Source organism: Mesoplodon bidens, assembly GCF_964165515.1.
Source record: "Mesoplodon bidens genome assembly, chromosome: 18".
Lineage (NCBI taxonomy): Eukaryota > Metazoa > Chordata > Mammalia > Artiodactyla > Ziphiidae > Mesoplodon > Mesoplodon bidens.
The window spans coordinates 57726441-57749777 of NC_138175.1; the positions used below are offsets into that span (position 1 = coordinate 57726441).

Here is a 23337-nt window from a genome sequence, read left to right on the forward strand (position 1 = left end):
TAGTGGTCGTGCCTGCCTCCTGGGGTGGTTGTGAGGATTAGGTGAACTAGTGCAGGTGAGGACAGAGCTTAGCACACGTGCTCAGTTAACAAGAGTGACCATGACGGCTCCTAACCGTGCTTCTCTGTGCCCCACACAATGTGGACTCTTAATACACTACATCCCACCCTCACTATAGCCCTTGGAGGGAGGAACTTGGCCCCTGTTTCAGAAAGGGCATTGAAGCTCAGAGAGGGCAACCCCTTGCCTCAGTCCACAGAGAGGAGCTGCGGGGACTCAGAATAACACAATGCAAATTCCTCGGTGTCAGACTTGGCCTGGGGTTCCAGGTTAGGCTTCCACGACGGCCTCCCGCTGAGTGTCCTTAGGTGGGCCCCCTCCTCTCTCAGCCTCAGCTTGTAAAGTGGGGGCTGTCTTGGAAGACCCCCCAACTTGTATTCTGGCTCCTGCAGCCTCAGGCAGGGAACCATTCCCTCCTCCCCACCTCTCCCCAGACTGGAGCCTGGCTCAGAGGTCCTGGAAGGTCATGGAGCTGCTGCCCCCGCAGTCCTGCAAAGGCCAGCAGGGTCCAGTTACCTGCTGGGGGCGGGGAAGGATATTGTCCGAGGGTCTTGATAGACGAACTGTCTGCCCCTGCCAACAGATGAAGGAGCACACTGCGAATCCTGTTCCCCGGGTCTCATTAAGCCCTAAGACTTAAATAACTGCTGACTAGTAACCTGGGGAGGGCCTCTGCATACATTCCTCTTGCTGTTCCAGCTAGTCGGGGCTTCAAGGATGGCACCCCAACTTGGAAGCAAGAGGTCCCCTTTTTCGTTTGCAGGTGGGAGCAGGTGCACCCCTACTCCAGGTCACCCCAGAGGGCCCCACTGGGGGTTCAGGCTCCTGGCACCCCTCTGCAAGCCAGGGTTGGGGGAGCTACTGGGCACTCGGGCCCGAGGTCCCTCCACCCCCTGCCACCTCCTGCCAGCCCTAAAGAAGCGGGTGCCTAATTATCCGGTCACTCTATCCCTGCTTGGCCAGGCAGCTAAGCCGAAACATCTGGCCTCAGGGCCCATGGCCAGGATAGGAGGCCAACCCCCACCTACTGCTGGGCCTGACCCTGGACACCTCCCACAGGACATCTGAGCCTGATCCTGTGCCTGCCAGCTTGCAACAAGCCCAAAACAGTAGCCGCAGAGGCCTAGCAAGCTTGATGCAGAGAAAACATTTGACAAAATTAACACCCATTCATGGTTTACAAACAGGCACACACACACACACTCTTCGCAAAGTAGGAGCAGAGGGAACATCCTTAATCAGACAAAGGGTGGAGAGGGAGGCACAGATCTGTCATTTCCCACAGGCGATGTGACTGACCACATAGAAAACCGCAAAGAATCAAGCGGACAAATGTTTAGCATTAATGAGAGTTTAGCTGGAATGTGGGATCAATACTCTAAACTCGTGTTCTCACAATTCCTTGCACCTCAAAGTGTGACCCATGGACCAGAAGCGTCGGCCGCCCCCGGGAGCTGGTTAGAAAAGCAGAATTTCGGGTGCCACCCAGACCCACCGGATCAGAATCTGCGTTTTAACAAGGTCAGGGGTTGGGGTGCAGGGTGGGGTGCTGGTGATGCGGGGGTGCTGCCCAAGTCATTTGCATGTCTGTACTTGAGCAGAACTAAAAATGAACTCATGCAGAGAACAGTGTCTCTGAGGCCCTACAAGGCTGGCGCCCTTCTGGGTCCCAGGTGAATGCTTTCCTGCAAGGAGGGTGTGGGTTGGTTGCAGCCCCACAGCTTTAACGTTCTGCGGCCGTTAGTCGATCTGACGCGCGTTGTGATTTTTTCGTTTTCTTGGGTTTTTTAGGCCACACTGTGTGGCATGTGGGACCTAGTACCCTAACCAGGGATCAAACCCGGGCCCCCTGCATTGGAACCACTGGACCACCAGGGAAGTCCTGTGCATCATGATTTTTGATTTTGTGTTTGCAATGGATGATTCTGTGTTTTGAGGTCGATGGGACAAGGAAGCATTCTCTGGGCACTGGGAGCGGGGGCTCATGCAAAGCCCCACATCCCCTATAGGTTCTGGTGGCCAGACCCCTGGCTGTCCAGCCTCAGGCAGGCTCCACGACCCCCTACCGCTTTGAGGGTCTACCAGTGATTATCCTGGTGCCCAGGGAGCATGATATTCAGTAGCAAAGGTGGGGGTGGGCATGGAGGGAAAAAGCTTTTTTATTTATTTATATTTTTGCGGTACGCGGGCCTCTCACTGCTGTGGCCTCTCCCGTTGCGGAGCACAGGCTCCGGACGCGCAGGCCCAGCGGCCATGGCTCACGGGCCCAGCCGCTCCGCGGGCTGCGAGATCCTCCCAGATCGGGGCACGAGCCCACATCCCCGGCATCGGCAGGCGGACTCTCAACCACTGCACCACCAGGGAAGCCCAAAAGTTTTTTTTTTTTTTAACAAGAAACCCCACGTTTTCTTTTTTAAAATATTTATTTATTTATTTGGCTGTGCCGGGTCTTAGTCACAGCACGCGGTATCTTCATTGCAGCATGTGGACTCTTGGTTGTGGCATGCAGGATCTAGTTCCTTGACCAGGGATCCAACCCGGGCCCCCTGCATTGGGAGCACGGAGTCTTAGCCACTGAACCACCAGGGAAGTCCCACGTTTTCATTTTGTACTGGACACCTACAAATTTTGTAACTGGTCCTGCTTGTATACTTGGGGTTCCCCAGCTGAGGTGTAGACAGAACTTCCTTGGTGATCACGGGCCCAGGTGCACTTTGTGGGGTGGGGCTGAGTGGGGAGTCAAGACCAAAGGCTTTGGAATCAGATTCTGCCACCGTTTGACTTTAGGGTCTTTGGAAAGTAGGGGCCTCGAAAATCTCGTCTGTAAAATGGAGAGAGACGTGAACGGGTCCTGTGTGATGAGTGGGTCCTGAATTCAGCACTATTAGAAAAAGGGAAGGATTTTTCCTTTTTCATTTTCTTTTTAATGTGAACTCAGAGGCTCAGAGAAGGAAAGGAATCTAATCAAGGTCACAGCATGAGAACCGTGGAAATGCCTGTTTTGGTTTTTTTCTTTTAAGCAGCCTCATTGAGATGAAATTTACATGCCAATTTCACCGTTCTAAAAATTTATTGAAATATGGTTGATTTACAGTGTGTTAATTTCAGGTGTACAGCAAAGTGATTCAGTTATACATATATCTATTCTTTCTTAGAATGTATATATATATATATATATATTCTTTTTTAGATACTTTTCAATTATAGGTTGTTACAAGATACTGAGTATAGTTCCCTGTGCTATACAGTAGGACCTTGTTGGTTATCTATTTTATATATAGTGGTGTGTATATTATAACCCCAAACTCCTAATTTATCCCTCCCTCTCCCTTTCCCCTTTGGTAATCATAAGTTTGTTTTCTGAGTCTGAGTGTATTTCTGTTTCGTAAATAAGTTCATTTTATCATTTTTTTAGATTCCACGTATGTGATATCATATGATATTTGTCTTTCTCTGACTTCACTTAGTATGATAATCTCTAGGTCCATCCAAAATTCACCCTTTTTTAATGTACAATTCAATGACTTTTAATATATTCAGAGAATTGTGCAACATTTAGCACAATCTAATTTTAGAGCTTTTCCACCACTATTGCCACCCCTAAAAAGCAAGCCTGTACCCATGAGTAGTCAGTCACTCCCCATTTCCCCTGGCAATCACTAATCTTTCTTCCTCTGTGGGTACACAGAATCCTACAGTAGGTCATCTTCTGTGACTGGCTCTGTGTTTTTGAGGTTCGTCCATGATGTAGCATGTGTCAGTGCATCCTTCCTTTTTTATGGCTGAGTAATACTCCACTGGATGGATAGACCACATTTCTTTCTTTTTTTTCTGCACCATGCGGCTTATGAAATCTTAGTTCCCCAACCAGGGATTGAACCTGGGCCCTCAGCAGTGAAAGCGTGGAGTCCTAACCACTGGACCGCCAGGGAATTCCCTAGACCACATTTCTTTTATCCCTTTGTTAGTGGCTTGACATTTGGGTTGTTTCTACTCTCGCTATTGTGAGCAATGTTGCCATGAACATTTGTGTGGAGGCATGTTTTTATTTCTCATGGGCATTTACCTAGGAGCAGAATTGCTGGGCCATATCGTAGCTCCATAGTTAATTAACATTTTGAGGAACTGCCAGGCAGTCTTCCAAAGCAACTGCCCCATCTTTTACATTCCACCAGCCCCATAGGAGGGCTCCAACTTCTCCACCTCCTCATCAGCACATGTTACTGTCTTTCCACTACGGCCCTTGCCTGGGTCCGAAAGCTTTTCGACCTTCCTTTCCATGTAGGTGTCCCAACTCGCATCTCCTCCAAGGGAGGGGCGGCCACCTCAGCAACACACAGCCACATACTCACACTCATCCTTACTCTGTCACACTCACATCCACACTCACACACGTGTGCTCAGGCCCCCAGTCCCATCAAGACTCCTCCCCCAGGTCCCGACGGCCACAGGACACTCCTACAATTTAAGAGCATGGACCTTGGGACTTCCCTGGCGGTTCAGCAGTTAAGACTCTGCACTTCCAATGCAGGGGGTGCAGGTTCGATCCCTGGTCGGGGAACGAAGATCCCACATGCCGTACAGCGCGGCCAAGAAATAAATAAGTAAGTAAGTAAGTAAGAAAGAGCATGGACCTTGGACAGTTGAAGAGCTGGCCTGGATTTGAATCCTCCCTCTGCCCAACCTTCTGTGTGACCTCAGGCAGGTACCTCGGCTGCTCTGGACCACCTGTGTCCAGCGTGTTCAGGACGTGCCACCTGCTGGGAGCTGCTTGAGGGGTAAGCGGCTTCATTCGAGTAAAGTATTAGATTAGTATTATGTGTCCTGTAATTAAGTTAACGCTAAATTAGCACCATCCCATCCACTCCTGTCTCTTCCTCCAGCCCTCCTGCGGGGGCCCATCACTGGGTCATTATCACCTCCCAGTTAATCCCCAGCTGATGCCACCAATTAGCACCCTCTGTGCCCCCCACCCAGACCCTGCTCCTCTCCACTTCCCCGCCCCTCAGCCCCACCCCACCCCCCAGCCACCTCCAGCTTTTTTGGGACTCATTCTTGGCCTAATTGCTTGCGTTATTTCAGATTCACGGGTGAGGTGGCAGGAGGTCCTGCTCATGCTCCCCCTTCTGCACCCACCATCTTATTATTCTCCCCTTACTCCAGGAAGCTCACCTGGATCGCCCGGGGCAGGGGTCCATGTCCCCACGTCTCTGGACTGAACTTAGTTGAAAGGATCCTTGGGGTCACTCCACACAGGCTGCCTCCACCGCACCCCTCCCCTCCAGGCAACACCTTGGTGGCCACAGCAGGGGCCCTGGGGGGTGCAGGGCCAGGGAGAGGGTGACACATGATCTAGCCCTGAGTTGTAGCCATTCTCTAGGCGGGTGGCCAAGGAGGGCACAGAGAGGAAGAGAGAGTGTTTGTAAACAGGGTGGCTGCCAAGAAGGGGCCAGGGAGACGGGTGGCGGGGGTGGGTGGGTGTGAAGGAGAGGAGGGCCCAGCTGGTGACTGGCAGCCGCGCCTGTGACTTGTCTTCCCCCTGCTACACACACACGCACCACATACCACATACAGGCGCAAGGTCTCACAGACACGCAGACATCTCACTGCACACTGAGATGCACGCAGACTTCCATTCTCTCCCCTCATGAGCACACGGGGGCTCAGATATTTGTAGACACACAAAACCCACGCACTCATGTCGTCTGCATAGGGTGAGACACATTCAAACCCTCATGTCTCTCTCTCTCTCTCACACACACACACACACCATTATTTACACACACACGTGGGCTCAGACACTCATGGACACACAAATACCCAGAAATACACACTCAAGTTCCTCCCCACCTGAGAACAGCTGAACACTTTCCAGCTCTGGTGGCTCATCGCTCTCCTCACACATATGTGTGCAGAGTAGGTGCAAACAGTGCTGACACATTTACTCCCAGGCACACAACAAACTCACACGCGGAGCCAGCACCTCGCAGGAGCCCCCGGTGGGACCGCTGTCTGCCATTCCTTCTGCCTCTGTCTGTCTCTCCCTTCTTTCTCCCTGTCTCTGTCTCTCCTCCACACAGGCACGCACACGCCGGCCTTTCCCACACTGCCAGACCGACAGCGTCACGGGGGACCTACGGGGACCTACGTGCCAGATGGACTTTATTTGCAGAGAGCGGTTGGGGTGACAGAGAAGACAAAGCACATTATCAAGAGGGTGTGGGCCCAGCAGGACAGAACAGACAAGGGCAGGAAGACAGGCATACTTGGAGGGAGGCCGTGCAGAACCAGGGGGCCCGTTCACTGAATCAGCATCTGTGGACCACCTACACGGGGCAGGATCACCCCTTCTACGTGGCATCCATCAGAGAGCAGGACAGGCTGAGATCCTGGGCCCCTGGGAGCCCATGTTCCAGCCGGACACACAGAATAAGCACTACGAATAAATAAATGGTACGGCTGGAAGGGAGTGAGTGTCACAGAGGAAAGGGGAGCGGAGCGAGAGCAGGGGGCTGGGAGTGCAGGCTGGGGGGCGGCTGTAGCGTCCCGCCGGTGGTGAGGGGCGGCCTGGCTGAGACAGCTTGGCAGGAGGTGCGGGAAAGCACCAAGAGCACCGCAGGCAAAGGGAGCAGCGGGTGCCAAGGCCCGGGGAAGACGGGGCAGGTGTGGACAGACGCGGGGTGCTCTCGGAGACCCCCTTCCCCCAGACCAAGGCAGCAGACAGATGCCCCGCCTGGGAAGTAAGGACAGAAAGGGGAAAATCATGAGACAGAGACCAACAGACAGCAGAGCAGCCAGCCGCCACCCATGAATGCGGAGGAGACCTCAGGATGGGGGCTGGGGTTGCCTTCCGGAGCCTCCCCAGGCCGGGCTGGGCCCGGGCTGGCCCCGCGCTTCTCACTCTGGGTCCCACTTGTCCCCCTGGGGCACCTCCTCAGCCTCCCCCTCCCGCTGCCTCCAGGGCCGCCCCAGGTAGTCCCGGATGGAGCTCACAGGGCTCCTCCTTCGGGGGTGAGGGTCCAGCAGCCCCCACAGGAGAGCGTCCGCCACGGGCGTCAGGCCAAGCCAGGGCTGAGGACGGGCCTGGGGCTGGCCTGAGGCCTGCCAGATGACGTAGTCCTCATAGAAGGGGTCGGCCTCCACCAGGGGCTGGTCCCAGGGGAAGTAGCCAGTGAGAAGGCAGAAGAGCAGGACGCCCAGTGCCCAAGCGTCCAGGGCGGGCTGGATGGGCAGGCCCTCGGGGAGGGGCGGGGGGCCGCAGAGCTCCGGTGCCGTGTAGGGTATGGGCGGCCCCACCAGGCGCAGCAGGGTCCCGCGGGGCCGCGTGTGCCCGAAGTCGGTCAGCTTGACCCACCGGCAGGCTGGGTCACACACCAGCACGTTCTCCGGCTTGAGGTCCCGGTACACCAGGCCGCGGGAGTGAATGTGCTCCAGGGCTGAGGCCAGCTGGGCCGCACAGCGCTGGGCTGCTGGCTGCAGGAGGCCCACCTGTGGGTGACAGGTGTCAGGGTCCACCACCCTGCCTGCCAGCCAGAAGGGAACGGTGCTGTAGCCCTTGTCCTTGGCCCCGGGGAGCAGGCCCAGGGGATGGAGGGCCCCAAAGAGGGTGGCTCCGGTGAGGCCTGGTGTGAGCCCCGTTGGCCCTGGTGTGAGCCCCGTGGGCCCTGGTGTGAGCCCCGTGAGGCCTGGTGTGAGCCCCTTGAGGCCTGGTGTGAGCCCCATGAGGCCTGGTGTGAGCCCCATGGGCCCTGGTGAACCTCAGTAGGGTGCAGTGTTGATTCTGTGGCGGCCGTGAACTCCTTAGAGGCCTCACAATTCCACAAGACCTGCGGGCCCAGTGGGGCCTCTGCAGGGCTACCTGAGTCACGATGCAGTGAGTGTGATTCCTAGGGCCCAGGTTGGGTAGGGCTGTCCATGTGGGACCCCCTGAGCCATGGGAGGCTGACCCACCTTGGGCTGGATGAAGGCGATGAGGTCCCCATGCAGGACAGGCTCGGTCAGGAAGCTGTAGGAGTCGACTGACTCCACGCCAATACCGTAGGCCGCCACGATGGCCGAGTGCGATCCCAGGGAGAGGCCCACACAGAACTCATACAGGAAGCCTCGGAGGGTGGTGGAGGCCTTTGGGAGCTGCTTCAGGGCCAAGGTTGTGCCTGATGGAGCAGGGACAGGGGTGAGAGGGGCACGAGCCTAGGGCCAGCCCTCCTGCCCCTCAGCCTGGACTCTCTCCCGTATGCCGCCCTCACCCCCTCCACCGCCTGCCCCCTGCCAAGCCTGCCCTAAAACAGCGTGGCCACTGAAACAACACTAGTGGTAATGATAATAATAATGATAATAGTATTTAGTGAGTTCCTACTTTGCTGTCTTGGAGCAGGTAGAATGGTACCATGAAAACCGAACTCAGAACCTCCAATAATTTTATTGGGCCCCTCGTTCTAGCAAACCCATGCCAAAAAGCCATGTTTGAGGCAGCTGGGGAAAAGATACCCTGAACTGGGTATTAGAGCCCACTAAGGAATTACTGTGAGTTTTGCCACACGTGGAAGCAACTTCCTAGAATGTAAACTCCCAGAAGGCAGAAACTCTGGTTTCTTCAATTTTTGTTTTTTTCTTTTCCGTTACGGTCCTTAAAAAACTGAAAACAGAGTTATCATATGATCCTGCAATCCTACTCCTGGGCATATATTTGGAAAAGACTCCATTCAGACACATGCGCCCCAATGTTCATAGTGAACTATTTACAATAGCCAAGACATGGAAGCAACCTAAATGCCCATAGACAGATGAATGGCTAAACACAGAATGGAGTATTCCTCAAGCCATAAAAAAGAATGAAATCGTGCCATGTGCAGCAACATGGATGGACCTAGAGATTGTCATACTGAGTGAGGTAAGTCAGAGAAAGACAAATAGCATATGGTTTCTTCAATTTTTGAGTCACCAGCTGCCAGGGCCCAACCTTGCCCAAGAGGCTGTGTGTGATGGGGGAGGGTCACGTCCTTACCTAAAATGCTAACCATTCCCCTCCCCCTCCCCAGCTGGGTGCAGCAGTGCCTCTTCTGTTTATCGACAATGCCCTGAATTCCCACCATCAAGCACAAGCTGCCTTCGATTCTGAGGACCTGGATGAGGCCCCCTTACAAACCCTCTGTTCCCCATTATGGCCTCCAAGTTCTGTGATGACCCAGGTCTGCACCTTTTTGCATCTTTCTCTGTTATGGGCTGACTTGTGTCCCTCCCCCCCGACTCCCCACTGCGAAATTCATATGTTTAAGTTCTCACCCTGCAGTATCACAGAATATGCCTGTATTTGGCTGCGCCCCACGGCTTGCGGGATCTTAGTTCCCCATCCAGGGACTGAACCCAGGCCCGCGGCAGTGAAAGCGCAGAACCCTAACCACTGGACCGCCAGGGAATTCCCTGGAGAGAGGGTCTTGAAAGAGGTAAAATGAGATCATTGGGGTGGTCCTTAGTCCAGTATGACTGGTGTCCTTTATAAGAAGAGGAGATTTGGACACAGACATGCACACAGGGGAGACGGTGTGAGGACACAGGGAGAAGGTGGCCGTCTGCACGCCGAGGAGAGAGGCCTCAGGAGAAACCAACCGTGCCGGCACCTTGATCTCAGACTCCCGCCTCCATAACTGTGAGCCCCCCCTAGTCTGTGGTACTTTGTTATGACAATCACAGGAAACTAACACACCCTCTCCCCATTCGTGCTGGGAGCTCCCTGAAGGCCGGGCTGGCTCAGACTTCTCCTTGGGGGCCCAGCAGCCCCCTGGACAGGGCTGAACCCTCCAGTCTCCTTGGAAGGTGACGACCAGATTGGGGTTGGGGAGCACTTATTGCACAACCACCGTGTGCTGGCCTTCTAAGTGCCTGGCAGACAGCATGGCCCTGCGTCACTCCCACGATGACCACCAAGCCGGCCACATGTGAGGGCCATGAGAGGGGGCTCTGTCTTCCTCCCCACTGTCCCCAGCAACTAGAGCTACTGACATGTCCTCAGGGAATCACGGTTCTTTCAGAGAAGGAATCGTCAGCCATGTTTTCAAAGGCGGAGGCTGAGGTTCGGAGAGGGTGGGGGAGTTACTGAGAGCACACAGCCTGGGAGGGGCAGAGGCCGGACTTGAGTGAGGTCCACAGACTCCCCAGCCTTGGCTAGCTTCTGCCTGGGCCCACACCACTGCCCCCCGCCTCTGTCCCCAGGCCTTTGTACCTTTCTGACGGTGGGTGACCAGCAAGACCCGGCCAAAGCGGCCCTGGCCCAGGGGACGCACATGCTGGTAGAGCTCGTCCACCTCGGCCCGGACCAGGGTCTGGGCGCTCAGCGCCATCATGTCCTCCAGTGCCAGGGCCGCTTCCTGGCCCTGCCGTAGCTCCTCTGCCGTGAGGCCCCCCAGGTCCTCCCCAGCACCGTTCTCCACAGCCCCCATCTCCACCTGTTTCTCCTCTGATGGCTTCCCAGGCATCTCTGCAAGGGCAGAAGAGAGGGTGACCAGGACTTAGGTCCTGCCAGACCAGGGGCCAAGGGAGGAGGGTCTGGGGACCTGGACTCCTGGATCTGAGGAGGAGGGTGGAAGCTGATTGACTCAGGCCATCGTGACTCGTTTTCCCTTCTTATTAGAGGCCTCTTGGGAGTGGGGAGACCAGTCGCGGGTTGGGGTGAGGTCAAGCCTGAGGCCACAGATGTCCCTCACCCCACCCCCACATCCCTGCGCCACCTGATGGCCTGAGGATGAAAGATGAACCAGATAACTCGAGACACCCCCCCACCTGTTTCCAAAGCAAACAGACTTGGGCCCTGGGGGTGGGTGAGCAGCCTCAGCCTCCTAAGAGCAAACACATGCTCTCTGCCCCCAGGGCCTGTGGAGGGCGGGTGGCTCACACCAGGGCCTGGGGGACGCCTGCGTCTTGGGTGGGAGCAAGCACTCAGGAATGATCACCAAGCCCTTAAGTGGTCTGGGGTCCAACTCAATAGCCCCAGCCCCTCCTCCCTCACACCCAGGGGTCCAGGCCCCCAGGTCCTCCTTCCTCAGACCCAGGGGTCCAGACACCCAGCTGACCCCTCTGCCAGGACCTTATATAACTCACACATCTTGGGACGCCCCCAAGATTCTGTGTCCCTGACACTCAACCACTCTACAGTCTCAAGGTCTGTAATTAGCCCCTGATCCCCCAAAGAACCCACGACTCTGACCACCTGCACAGCTTCACCCGCAGGCCCACCTCAGGCAGTCTGACCCTTGCCTCCTCCTGACCCGGGCTCCAACCTCCGGACCTCACCTTCTCCAAGGCTTGCCTGACCCTTCGGCTGCCCGCTGTGGTCAGTGCCCAGCCCTCAGAGCCCAGGCCAGCAGAGGCCTGCCCTGCAGCAAGACCCCGCCCCCACCTAGGGGGTCGTAGCCCCGCCCCAGGCCTCGCCCCTTCAACCTCAAGGGGAGAGCGACATCGTGCGTTGTCTCCCAGAACTGGCTCTGGCCAGACAGATGTCCCAGGCCAGGAAGTCACTTCAGACCAGACCCCATCCCCTCCTCCCTCAGACCCAGGGGTCCGGGCCCCCAGCCCCTCCCCCCTCAGACCCAGGGGTCCGGACCCCCAGCCCCTCCCCCCTCAGACCCAGGGGTCCGGACCCCCAGCCCCTCCCCCCTCAGACCCAGGGGTCCGGGCCCCCAGCCCCTCCCCCTTCAGACCAGGAGTCCTGGTCCCCTGTAGAGGATGAATCATTTCTCCAGCTTGCCCCTGCCTTGACTCCAGCCAGCTGCCCCATCAGTGCCCCACTGACAGGTCCGACACAAGTGTTTGGTAAGGGGCGTCCGGGGGAGGAGACATGGGGTCCTGTGTGGGGAAAGGATGAGACAACAAGATTCCAGAACGATGCAGTGAGAAATGACCTCAGACACAGAGCAGAGGGGGAGCAGGTGGTGCAGCAACTGGGAAGTGAAGGCCCTGAGGGGAGGGGAGGAAGGGAGGAGAGTCCCAGTTGTGAGTCTGCAGACTTCAAAGGGGCGGGGCGGGGGCGGGGAGCAGGCAGGGACTCCCAGGGCTGGAGGAGGAGGCAGGGGCGGGGTCCTGGAGGGTTGCACCCACCCCCTCAGGTTTAGATCGAGATGATCAATGTGAACTCACTTGATTCTTTATAAATTTAATTTTTATTTCAGAATCATTTTTAGATGTACAGGACAGCTGCTTTGAGCTCCCATGTCGCCTCGCCTAGCTCCCTGCCAGGTGAATCCCTCACCCAGCCATCGGTGCATTTTTCCAAATGAAGACAGTAACCATCAGTCAAATGCTAGACGCTTCCCATGTCCACCAACAACCTTTACCTGCCCCAGGGTCCTATCCAGGACACCCCGTTGTATGGAGTGAACTCACGTTTTTAAATCTAGAAAGCACATAGGACAGATTCCCCAGAAAGAAGCAGGTCCCCATGACCGTGCTGGGTGCGGGGCATGCGGCATCGGATCCTCGCAGCCCCTGCCCTGCAGGGGGGAAGCTTCACAAGTCAGGGGTCTGTGTGCTGGGATGGGGGTGGCATCAGGCCGGCCCGGGTGAACACAAGACCCCTGCAAACCAGCCGTGGCCCTCAGCGTGGATGGGACCAGCACACGCCACGGTGCTCGTGCTCTCAGGGAGCTGGCACAGGAGGCTCACCAGGTGAGAGCAGAGCCCGAGAGGATGTACAGGTGAACAAGACCAAGTCCATCCTGGGCAGCCTGCGAGGGGAGATGGAAAAGGTGGAGGCGCAGATCGCTGGGCTACAAGTTTCGGAGAAGCCGGAGAGGCCCCCGGGGCGGGGTCTACTTTCTGGAGGCCTGGAGTTGGGAAGAAGGCATTCTCAGGGGAGAACACAGGGTTTCCAAACGTCTGCAGGCAAGAGAGGGTGTGTGTGTGCCTGTCTGTGTGTCGATTTAGGTCCAGAAAGGATGAGTGCCTCCCTTAATGTCCCCCAGAGCCCAGGGAAGTGGAAGAGATGGAAGGCGAGGTTTCCATGGCGTTGGATATGGAAAGCCCAGATTTGGTGCCAAGGCCAGCAGGGGTCACCTAAGGTCTTAACGGAGAGGAGTGACCACATCACAAGTCCATAAGCACCCAACATGTCCCCACCGTGCAGAAATGGATCTACAGGGGAAACAGCACCTTCCTTCAAGAAGACACGTTCAGGACAGAAGAGAGAGGAAGGGTCCTTGAGGGGGGAGCGGTCTGGACCCCTGAGTCTGAGGGAGGAGGGGGCCTGGACCCATGGGTCTGAGGGAGGAGGAGCTGGGGCCCTGGACTCCTGGGTCTGAGGGAGGAGTTACCGGGGGTTCCGGACTCCCGGGTCCTCAGTCGGGAGGGGAATTGTGATACAAGTCCAGCCTTCAGTTGGGAGAGATGCAATGTGTTCCATCTCTGTCCTCCCGGGAGCAGCTGTCTCTCCATCCAGGTGGCCATGGGGGCTGGGGGAGGGGCCTTTGGCCCAAGCTCTGGGCACCTGTCCCAGTCACCGGGTCAGGGCTCTCCCCCATCTGTCCGCGTCCTCCCACCATCTTTGTCGTCATTCTCCTCCTCCTCTGACCACTCTTCCAGGCTTGCTCCTCCCTCTTCCTCCCCCTCCCCATCGTCACTGGACATACTCCCCAAGCCCCCAGATCTCTCTTTGTTCTCCTTTAACCCCCAATCATCCCCCAGGAAGTCCAGGACAGCCAGTGGAGGGCTCCTAGTCTGGTGATCCAGGTCCAGAAGCCCCTGGAGCAGTGCCAGAGCCGGGGGCGCAAACTGGTCCCAAGGGGGCGGTGGTTGAAGTGGCTGGGGCCTGGTGGTCATCCAGCCAGCAAAGGCCTCGAACTCAGGGTCAGGGGCTAGCGCCACGCCCCAAGGGAAACAGGCAATGGCCGCACAGAAGAGAAGCACCCCCAGCCCCCAGGAGTCCACTGCTGGTCGCAGGGGCAGGGTGTCGGGGGGCAGCAGGAGGCAGAGCTCGGGTGGGGCGGAGGGCAGTGGCCCTGGCGGGGCAGAGGTTGGACTGCCCTCAGGCCGGGTCAGACCCAGGTCACCCAGGGCCACACGGCTGCAGACAGGGTCGAAGACCAGCACGTTGTCTGGCTTGACGTCCGCATGGACCAGCCCCCGGCCATGGAGGAAGTCCAGGGCTCCAGCTAGCTGGGCCATCACCCGCTTCACCTGCAGCTCTGGGAGGCCCTGGGGTCAAAGAGAGAGGATGAAGGTCAGGCTGCCTTGGTTCCTTCTTTATGTTGCTTCTTGGGGTTCAAGAATCCAAATCCCCAGACCAGTGGCTACCTCTAGTGTCCCCAAAACATCCCCCCAACAGCTTCTCCAGATCATCCTCAACCACAAGCTGCCCCCACATCTGTACCCCTGTAGACCAACTCCCAGATGTTTTCCTCACTGGAACCCCAAATCTAACCAGAACTTCTTTAACTTCCATCCAACTTTGTCCTAACACTCAAACCCACTCCTTATATCTCTTAGCTCCTCTAAACTGACCACCAAGATCTCCAATGAAAACCCAAATCCCACACTTAATCCTAATCTTAGTCCCGTACTAATTTAGGTCCCATCTCTAACTCAGACCCAGTTCTGAAGTCCCACAGTTTATTTCATCAATCCATTGATAGATCGATCCATCCAGCTAGCCAGGCGGCAAGACAGCAATCCATCCATCAAACCAGTCATCCATCCAACGGTCTATACAGCAGGGTTTCCACTCAATACCCATTCCACCAGCTAGTCAGCAATTCAATAATTTTTCCAGTTATTTAATAGCCAACATTCATCCATTCATCCCTGTGTCCTTCAATCCGTCCAAACATCCATCCATTCATCCATCCATCCTACTCTTTCCCTCCTTCTCTTCCTCCCTTTTTTCCTTCTGTTTATCCCCAACCCTATTTCAAATCCAAAGTCTATTCCTAAAGATGGCCCCACCCTAACTTCAAACTCAAGTACCCCCAGAATATCATGGATTCAGTCCTGACCTGGTCTTTCTAGAGAGAACTTCATTACAGCCCTTCTCCAACTCAATCTACACACACATCCTCAACCATCTCTGCTTCACTCTGCAGCCCCATCCATGCTCTTCTCCACACCCGTGGCCAATCTGTAATCAACCGTAAACTCAGCCCATCCAACTCCACCCACACCCACACCCATTCCCAATGCCAATTAAAATCCCATCTCTGTCTCCATCCCTACCCCCTCATCTGACCTGATCCATCCTCAACCCCAATCCCAACTCCCTGCCCTGGATGGATTAGGGACGGGGTTAGTCATGGAACTGCACTGAGAATTAGAAATAAGGAGGTGGTTTGGGGGCTTAGGGCGGAGTTAAGATTTGGGGGTCAGGGTTGGAGACAGGGTTGGGGGAGGGACAAAGTCAGACCTGGGATCAGCAGTCCCAACCTCTGTCCCTTGCGTGCCTGCCTCACCCGTTCCTGCAGCATCCCGCTGAGATCCCCACAGGGCGCATACTCCTGGGCGAAGGCGAAGTGTCGGGGGGTCTCCAGGGGTCCTGCCAGGGTCTGGAGCAGGCCTGGATGTGATGAGACACAGCGGCCCACACAGAACTCTCTCAGGAAAGTGGTTCTCAGGACCAAGTCCCGAGGTAGGAGCTTCAGAGCCACAGCCGGACCTGCTGGGGAGGTGGGGGCAGGAGGGAACTCAGGGCGCTCTGATCTTGCTGTGGGGCCTTAGGCAAGCCACTCAGCCTCTCTGAGCCTCAGACATCTTACGCATAAAACAAGAGGGGCAGGGCATGGCGTCTGCCCTCTCTGTACCTCGAGTTTCTCCATCTGTGCAGTGGGGGTGGGAGGAGACCTTCCCTGAGGACTCTCTCTGCTCTGCCTTAGATTGCTGTGTGGTCTTGCACAACCGCCTTACCCTCTCTGGACCTCAGTTTCCTCTCGCATGAAGTAGGGGACGCGGCGACTTGAATTTCAGTCCAAGTTGTGCTCCCGCCTTGCTGTGTGACCTCAGGCAAGTCTCTCACCCTCTCTGGGTGAGTTCCATTTTTTGGAAGACCACAGAGCTCTTAGCTTTCTGGAGCCCCATCAAGAAGGGTCCTCATCAGCTCCCCGTGAGGCTGCTCCCTGTCTCAGTGGTTTCAGAGGGGGGAACCTGGGGGACATCAAGAACTGTGCCCTTTGGTGGCCAAACTCACCCCCTCGGCGAGGCCGGGCAAGGAGCACGTGGCCGTAGGAGCCGGAGCCGAGCTTCCGGATGAGGTGATACTGGACACGCAGACTCCTCACTGGGGTCACCCTGGTGGCCGTCAGCTCCACGAGCCTCTGGAGGGCCGTGGCTGTGTCCTCCTGCAGGAGAGGGACAGAGGTGGGGAGGGGGTGAGTCTGGGGCCCACCTAGAGCAGCAGGGGGGCCTGGAGGCCCAGCCCAGGGCTGAGGTGGGGGGTCGGTCCCCAGAGAGGAGGGTGAGTCACAATGACTCACCCGCCCTCAGGCCACCTGTTTTTGTGTCCTGGCGGGGTTATGGGTGATTGTCTCAGCGACCCTGCCCACTGCCATCTGCCGTCTGTGGGAGCCCCCAGAAGCCCCAGCCTGCGCGGCCCTCACTGCCCCTGACGCTGCCGCTCTCCTTCTCCATCCTCTTCCCTTCCTGGGTTTCCTGTTCTTTGTTTCTGAGTACATTTCCCCCGGGGGTCTTGGCCCTGCTGTGTGTCCTCGGGTTTATATTCTTCTGGGTCTTTGATGTTTCTCTCTGTGTCTCTCTGTGTCTGCCCCCTGGCCCTCTCCATCTCCTGCATCTCTCTCTCTCTCTCTCTCTGTCTCTGTCTCTCCCTCCCTCGTCTCCTGTCTCTCACCTCCGGGTCCCCATCCTCCCGGTTCTTGGGGTCCCTGAGCTCCATCTCAGGGTGACCTGGTGTCAGCTGGCCCTCGGGCAAGCACCCCTGGTCTGGGCTCCCCAAAAGCAGCACGCCCACTGAACTCCACTACACCCCTGAGCAGAGCCAAGGCCTGGAGCTCATCTGAAGGGTCTGCGTCCGAGCCCAGAGACTTCCCTGCCTGTCTGGTCCCCTCTCTCCACACCTCCCTGTCTCTGTCTTGCCCTTTTTCTAGCTCCCGGGTCTCAGGGTGGGTCTCCCCGCCTGTCTGTTGGTCCCCGGCCCCTCGCTCCTGTCCCCACGCTCTTCCCACTGTGGCCGCTGTCTGTCTGTCTGTCTTTCAGGATGTCCGCACTCTGTCCCCCACTCTGGCCTGCTCTCCCCAGTGTCTCTCCGTCTCTCTCCTGTCTTTGTTTCTGACTCTATCCAAGCCTTTTGTCCCTCCCTTTTTCTGGGCCCGGGACAGGGGTGTGTGTGACAGCTCAGAGACATCCTGTCACCCCCCCACCCCTCCCTCCCCCTTCCAAACTTAGACCAGCTTGGACTCTGGGCTCTGGTCCCAGGACAGAGGGGACAAAACATATTATGAACCCCCAGGGGCCAGGCCTGAGGGCAGCAGAGAAAGGGGAGCCCGGCCCCTTCATACACCTTACCTGGGATGGGAGACCCAGGGCTCTGTGCATCCACCTGCCTCCATGGGCCTCTGGGGACCAGGGAGACCACTCCGAAAGCCCCCTAATACCAAGAGTCCCCACCCCCAGCCCTCCCCCGTCAGACCCGGGAGCTCTTAATAGCTGAGAGAGACTCTGGGGAAAAGTCTTCTTTCATGTACTCAGCAAGGCTCTGAGCCCAGCTCTGCGCTGGGGCCTTTATACTGCATCCTCCCAGCCACCCAAAAGGGTGGCGATTTATCCCCAGTTTACAGAAAAGGAAACTGAGGTTCTGAGTGGCAATCAGCTTACATGGGGTCAGAGGGGAGGAGGTGTGGGGTGACCCGGGACAGGCCTGTGTGACTCAGCCCGGACGCCTGCCCAATCAGGTTTCAACTACTACTACAACCTGCTATTAATAAAGACGCAGCTAGAAATGTCTCTGGGCCTCTGGAAGGAACCCCAGGAAACTGGCTTCTGTGTCGGCCCTGGGAACCTGGGCAGGGCTCGGGGGGGCGGGGGGGCGCCGTGCAGAGGCAGAACTTGCTTTGTTCTTTGACTTTTCGAGGTTTGTGGAAAGTTGCAAGCACAGAACAGTGGAAAAGGAAAGCCACAGGGAACACCCTCCACTCCACTGACCAGACTTCACAAACATTACTTTTTGCCATACTCTCTTTCTCTCTCTTTTCTTTTGTGGGGATGGAGTATTTTAAAGTAAATTGCAGCCTACGGAAATCATCTGGGGCAAAATGATACACTGCCTGGTGTTTGGTTTCAAATACTCCAGCAGACGAAAAACATGGCCCAAGTGAGGGTGGGGATCTTGAGTCAACACCACGTGTGTTGCTGAGCACAGGGAAGTTCCTTTACTCTTTCCTTTTGGTTCTGCTAGAAATTTTCCCTCATAAAAAGCTAAAAGTCACTAAATAAACTACAGACATCATGATAAATCCTGCCCCAATGCTCAGGTTTACGTTTCCACCAAAGGAAAGAAAATTTCCAGCTCAACTGCCAAACTTTTATTAATCACATCGAACAGCACTAACGGTAATTCCTTAAAATAAGCTAATACTCAGTCTGTATTCTTCGTCCCCCAATTTTCCCAATTTTCTATTGCTGCTTTAATTGAGTCAGTAATCAGTGTCAATATGTGACTTTGGAGGAACTTTTTTTTTTTTTTGAAGTATAGTTGACTTACAATATTGTGTTAGTTTTAGGTATACAGCATAGTAATTCTTTTTTAAAAATATTTATTTATTTATTTATTTATTTTTAGCTGCATGGGTCTTTGCTGCTGCATGCGGGCTTTCTCTAGTTGCAGCGAGCAGGGGCTACTCTTTGTTGCGGTGTGCGGGTTGCTCATTGCGGTGGCTTCTCTTGTTGCGGATCTCGGGCTCTAGGTGCATGGGCTTCAGTAGTTGTGGCACGTGGGCTCAGTAGTTGTGGCCTGCAGGCTCTAGAGCGCCGGCTCAGTAGCTGTGGCACACGGGCTTAGTTGCTCCTCGGCATGTGGGATCTTCCCGGACCAGGGCTCAAACCCGTGTCCCCTGCATTGGCAGGTGGATTCTTAACCACTGTGCTACCAGGGAAGCCCCTGGAGGAACTTTTGATCACTCTGCCTTTCGTATTATTTGAATTTCCCCCACAGCATGTTACCTATTCAAAAACTAAAACTAAAATTAAATAATGCAATGATGACCCTTCATTCAATGCTTATAAGGTGTCAGGCCCTGGCTCTTTATTGTTTAACTTTTTAAAATTCATTCAAGACTTTGTGGAGTCCTCCCGACAAGGCTTGGATGAATAGGATGATGGCTTCCAATCTCCTGATGGGGAAACTGAGCCCTGGAGAAACAGAGGCATCAGCCAGAGAGAGGCAGAGCCAGGAGGCTGCCCCCTGCCGCGCCCCCACCCCACTCAGGCTAGAGCCGAGTCCCTCCCCTGGGGGGCCGCAGGGCCTGCCGGGCAGCTGCTGGGCTGGAGCCGAAAGGTCAGGCTGCAGAGCTGGCCACCTGGGTCCCCCAGCGGGAGGGTGAGAGGGGCCGCTGCAGGCCTCTGGCCCTCTCCAGCCCCACCAGAGGCTCACTGATGATCTGGGGAGCTTTACACCTCCCCATTTAGCCACACTGCCGCGTGGGGTCACCCAGAGTGACCGGGAGAGGCAGGTGTGATGGTGCGGGGGAGGCCCAGCCCAGGCCCCGGGGTGCATACACCCCTGTTAAAGCTGGGCTCTGGGCCTCCTGCCTCCCCACGCCCCCGTGTCTGCCCCTCCCCAGCTCCCAAGGACTCCTCCTGTGACCGTGTCCTGCCTCTGTCCCCCTGGCCAAGTGTCCAGCTGCCTCCGTGCCTCAGTTTCCTCCTCATGAAATGGGAGCAATTGCTGGTCATACTCAGAGCATTATTGTCAAAGTAACATTTAAAGTTTGTAACATATTATACACTGACAATACGTAATGATTGTACCTGATACAACCACAAATGCAATATACATGATCTTATATATAATTATATATACTATGGACTATCATATATATGATGTCTGGTATATATCTTATATTTTATTTATATACTTTATATATTTTTCCAAATAAAATATTTACTGAAAGATCACATCAAGAATTAACTGCACTTCAAATGTGCAGTTGGGGAATTCCCTGGTGGTCCAGTGGTTAGGACTCGGCACTTTCACTGCCGAGGGCCCAGGGTTCAATCCCTGGTCGGAGAACTAGGATCCCACAGGCCACATGGCATACCCCCCCAAAAAAGAAATGTTGCGCAGTTGATTACTCACCTGCCCACCCCCATATCCGTGGGCCAAAAAAAGAGATAAAAAGGAAAAGAAAAAAAAAAACCCGTAACATTAAATTGATGTGTCTTGTCCGGAAAGAATAAGATTACAAACTAGTAGGGCACACCTTGGCCATTAGCAGTTATCGGGGTGCGTCATGAAGACTGGGCTGCCCTCCCCCCTATGTTCACGAGAATCATGCTGTTTTCTCTCTATTGCACCCGTGCAGGGGGCTTTGTTCCTACAGACACTGAATAAATACTGTTAAACAAAATAATGGATGAAAACACTAGACATGGCACCTAGAACAGAGCGATTGCTTAGTGGTATGATTGCTCTCAGCAAATACGCTGATGGCAGTTACAACAGGCCAGATACTGTGCTGGGGGCTTTATTCACCCGTGCAGGAATCTCACGGAACCCTCACCATCTACCTGTCAGAGTGGCTCTAGTATTTTTCAAGGCACACGCAGGCCACATATGACCCCTCACTGTCTGTCTGACCAGGTCAACACAGCAGTACAAACCCTTGCTATGGTTCCTCGTGCAAAAGACTATTTCAGGCACACACACAAAATATCCCAGATAACCATAATAAGCACCTCCATGTCCACCCCTGTCCAGCTGAAGAAATATAACTTTTCAAATATAACTGGAACCCTCTGTGTACTCAGGCTTCTCCAAATCCTTCCCTTCCCTCCCAGAAGTAACCACCACCCTTAAGGAGGTGTTTGTCGTTTTTCAATGTTTACAAAAAAATACTTTTGCTACACATGTGTGAATCCGTAACTGACACAGAGTATCGCCTTGCCTGTTTTTAAATGTTGTATAAATAGCTTCACCTCTCTGACCTTCCACAGCTTGCTTTTGTCCTCACCAGCTCACCCCTGTTTGTGCGTTTCATCCGTGTTCCTACACAGAGCTCAGGCTCTTTCTTTTGCAAAGATGTTGAATAGTCTAGTGTATGGACATATTGTATTTTATGGATGCATTCTTCCGAGCATGGACATTTTATTTTTCTCCACTACCGTGCTCTTACAAGCAGGGGTGCAAAGAATATTCTTATACGTGTTGCCTTGTGCTGAGCGGGACGCTTCATGGGGCTCTGGCCTCAACGTGGAATTCCGGGGTGAAAAGAAAAACGCGCAGCTGAATTCGTAGGTGTTGCCACATAGCTCTCCACGGTGGCTGTATCTGACATGGCCTTTTTACGTTTATTTTTGAGTCCATAGGTCTCTTGGAGAGTCTGAAGAAAGCTATAGAGACTTGCACTGTCTCATGTGAAAGCCACTAGCGGTGTGGGGCTCTTCGACGCTTGAAACTGAGATGTACTGTGAGTACAAGATAGATCCCGGATTTTCAGGACTTAGCAGGGAAAAGAGAATGTAAACTACCCGTTGATGATATTTATATTAATTACATGATGACATGATAATGTTTTGGATAGAGTCGAGCTCATCATTGGCGGATTCCATATTTGCAAATTTGCCTACCCACTGAAAATGCTCCTGTGACCCCTGAATCTAGAGCACGGCGCTTTCGCGGGCATGCGCAGAGCAGCCAACAACGGGAGTCTCTGACACATGTTCCCAGCTAAGGTTGAACAAACTTGCATCCTGTAAACGAGTGTCCTTTTTGCAGTATTGCACTATTTCTTGGTGATTTTACACTTTCAAACGCCTCCCCAGACCTAGAGCCCAAGTGCTGTCTAGTGTCCTAAGCGTAAAAGGGCTGGGATGGGGCTTATGGAGAAAATGCATTTTAGGTAAGCTTCCTCTGGGCATGAGTTACAACACTGTTGGCTGTGAGTTTAATGTCAGTGACTCAACAATATGCATTAGACAAGGTGCCTTTAAGCAGAAATACACATAAAACAAGGTTATGTATAAATCAATTAACAACAACAACAACAAAATTGTGACCGAAGTCTGGTAGGCAACTAACCCCGTATTTCCCCTGGGGCAGTGGCTCAGGATCAATTATTCAGTGTTCACTATGCCGTTATAGACCATCACTACCGTGAATAAGGAGAATAAACTATATTGAGTGATGCCAATAAAAAGAATATACTGTATTGAGTGAACTAAAGCATATTAGTTACTTTCACCTTGTTTCTCTTTCACTTTTGTAAAAATGGAAACAGGATTTAGCAGATGACATCCAGGTTTACAGTCCCTGCCAGATCTCTCTAGAAATCTAGAGACAGTGGGCTCAGAATCAGGGCATTCTCCGTGTCCACTGGGCTGCAGGCCAAGGGCCTGGCTGCATCTTCTCCCATGTGGACCATCACCCCTGCTTCCTGCCCGACTCCAGTCTCTCCCCCTAGAGTGAGCCCCCATCACCCCCCCTCCGAAGGCATCTTCCTAACACTCAGAGATATCCTTTGTCCCTCAGCTTCTCAATAGCATGCCCTGGCTCCTTGTTTGTTGTCTTTGGGAAGGAATCCAAGCTCTCCAGCCTGGCCTCTGAGCTCTCCCGCAGCTGGCACCGGCCCCATCTTATCTGCTGCTACACCCATCTCACCTAACACCCCAGTCACAAGGAAGGACTCACAGTTCCTGGGGGCACCCTGGATTCTCTCTCCCTCTCCTTGGGAAACGTGCATAGGGTGAGGAGGTTGATGGATGGCCGAGGGAAGGCCGTGTGTCATGACTTCATAAATCCCGTGTGCTTAGCGATAATTATAGCTGGTACTTACTGAATTCTGTGTATTACCAGCCCCTGTGCTAATCCTCGCTGCAGCGGGGAGAGGTAGGTCCTATTATTAGCTCCGTTTTATAGTTGAGGAAAGGGAGGCTTGCCGAGATTCAGTCTCTTGCCCAGTGTCCCGCTGGGGGTCAACGGCAGAGTCGGACTCACACGGGGACAGTTGGGCTCCACGCCTCACACTCTGGGCCTCTCTGCTGGGCTGTGTGTCTGCGGGCCAGGAGCTGGGGACGCGTGTGTGTCTAGGATGCTGACTGTTTTTGTTTCCATTCAAATGCAACACGCATTTCCTGGGG

General features: G+C 54.7%; 2 protein-coding genes across 2 annotated transcripts; both read right to left on the bottom strand.

The window, feature by feature from the left end:
• Positions 1-6810: 6810 nt before the first annotated feature.
• Positions 6811-10532, bottom strand: SBK2 (SH3 domain binding kinase family member 2; the record flags this gene model as incomplete). Its single annotated transcript, XM_081217105.1, has 3 exons — positions 6811-7548; positions 8011-8213; positions 10280-10532. 3 exons carry the CDS (start codon positions 10530-10532, stop codon positions 6958-6960), a joined length of 1047 nt encoding a protein of 348 aa, XP_081073231.1. The 3' UTR covers positions 6811-6957.
• A 3019-nt stretch (positions 10533-13551) lies between these two features.
• Positions 13552-16921, bottom strand: SBK3 (SH3 domain binding kinase family member 3; the record flags this gene model as incomplete). Its single annotated transcript, XM_081215209.1, has 4 exons — positions 13552-14241; positions 15489-15691; positions 16220-16370; positions 16877-16921. 4 exons carry the CDS (start codon positions 16919-16921, stop codon positions 13552-13554), a joined length of 1089 nt encoding a protein of 362 aa, XP_081071335.1.
• Positions 16922-23337: the final 6416 nt, after the last annotated feature.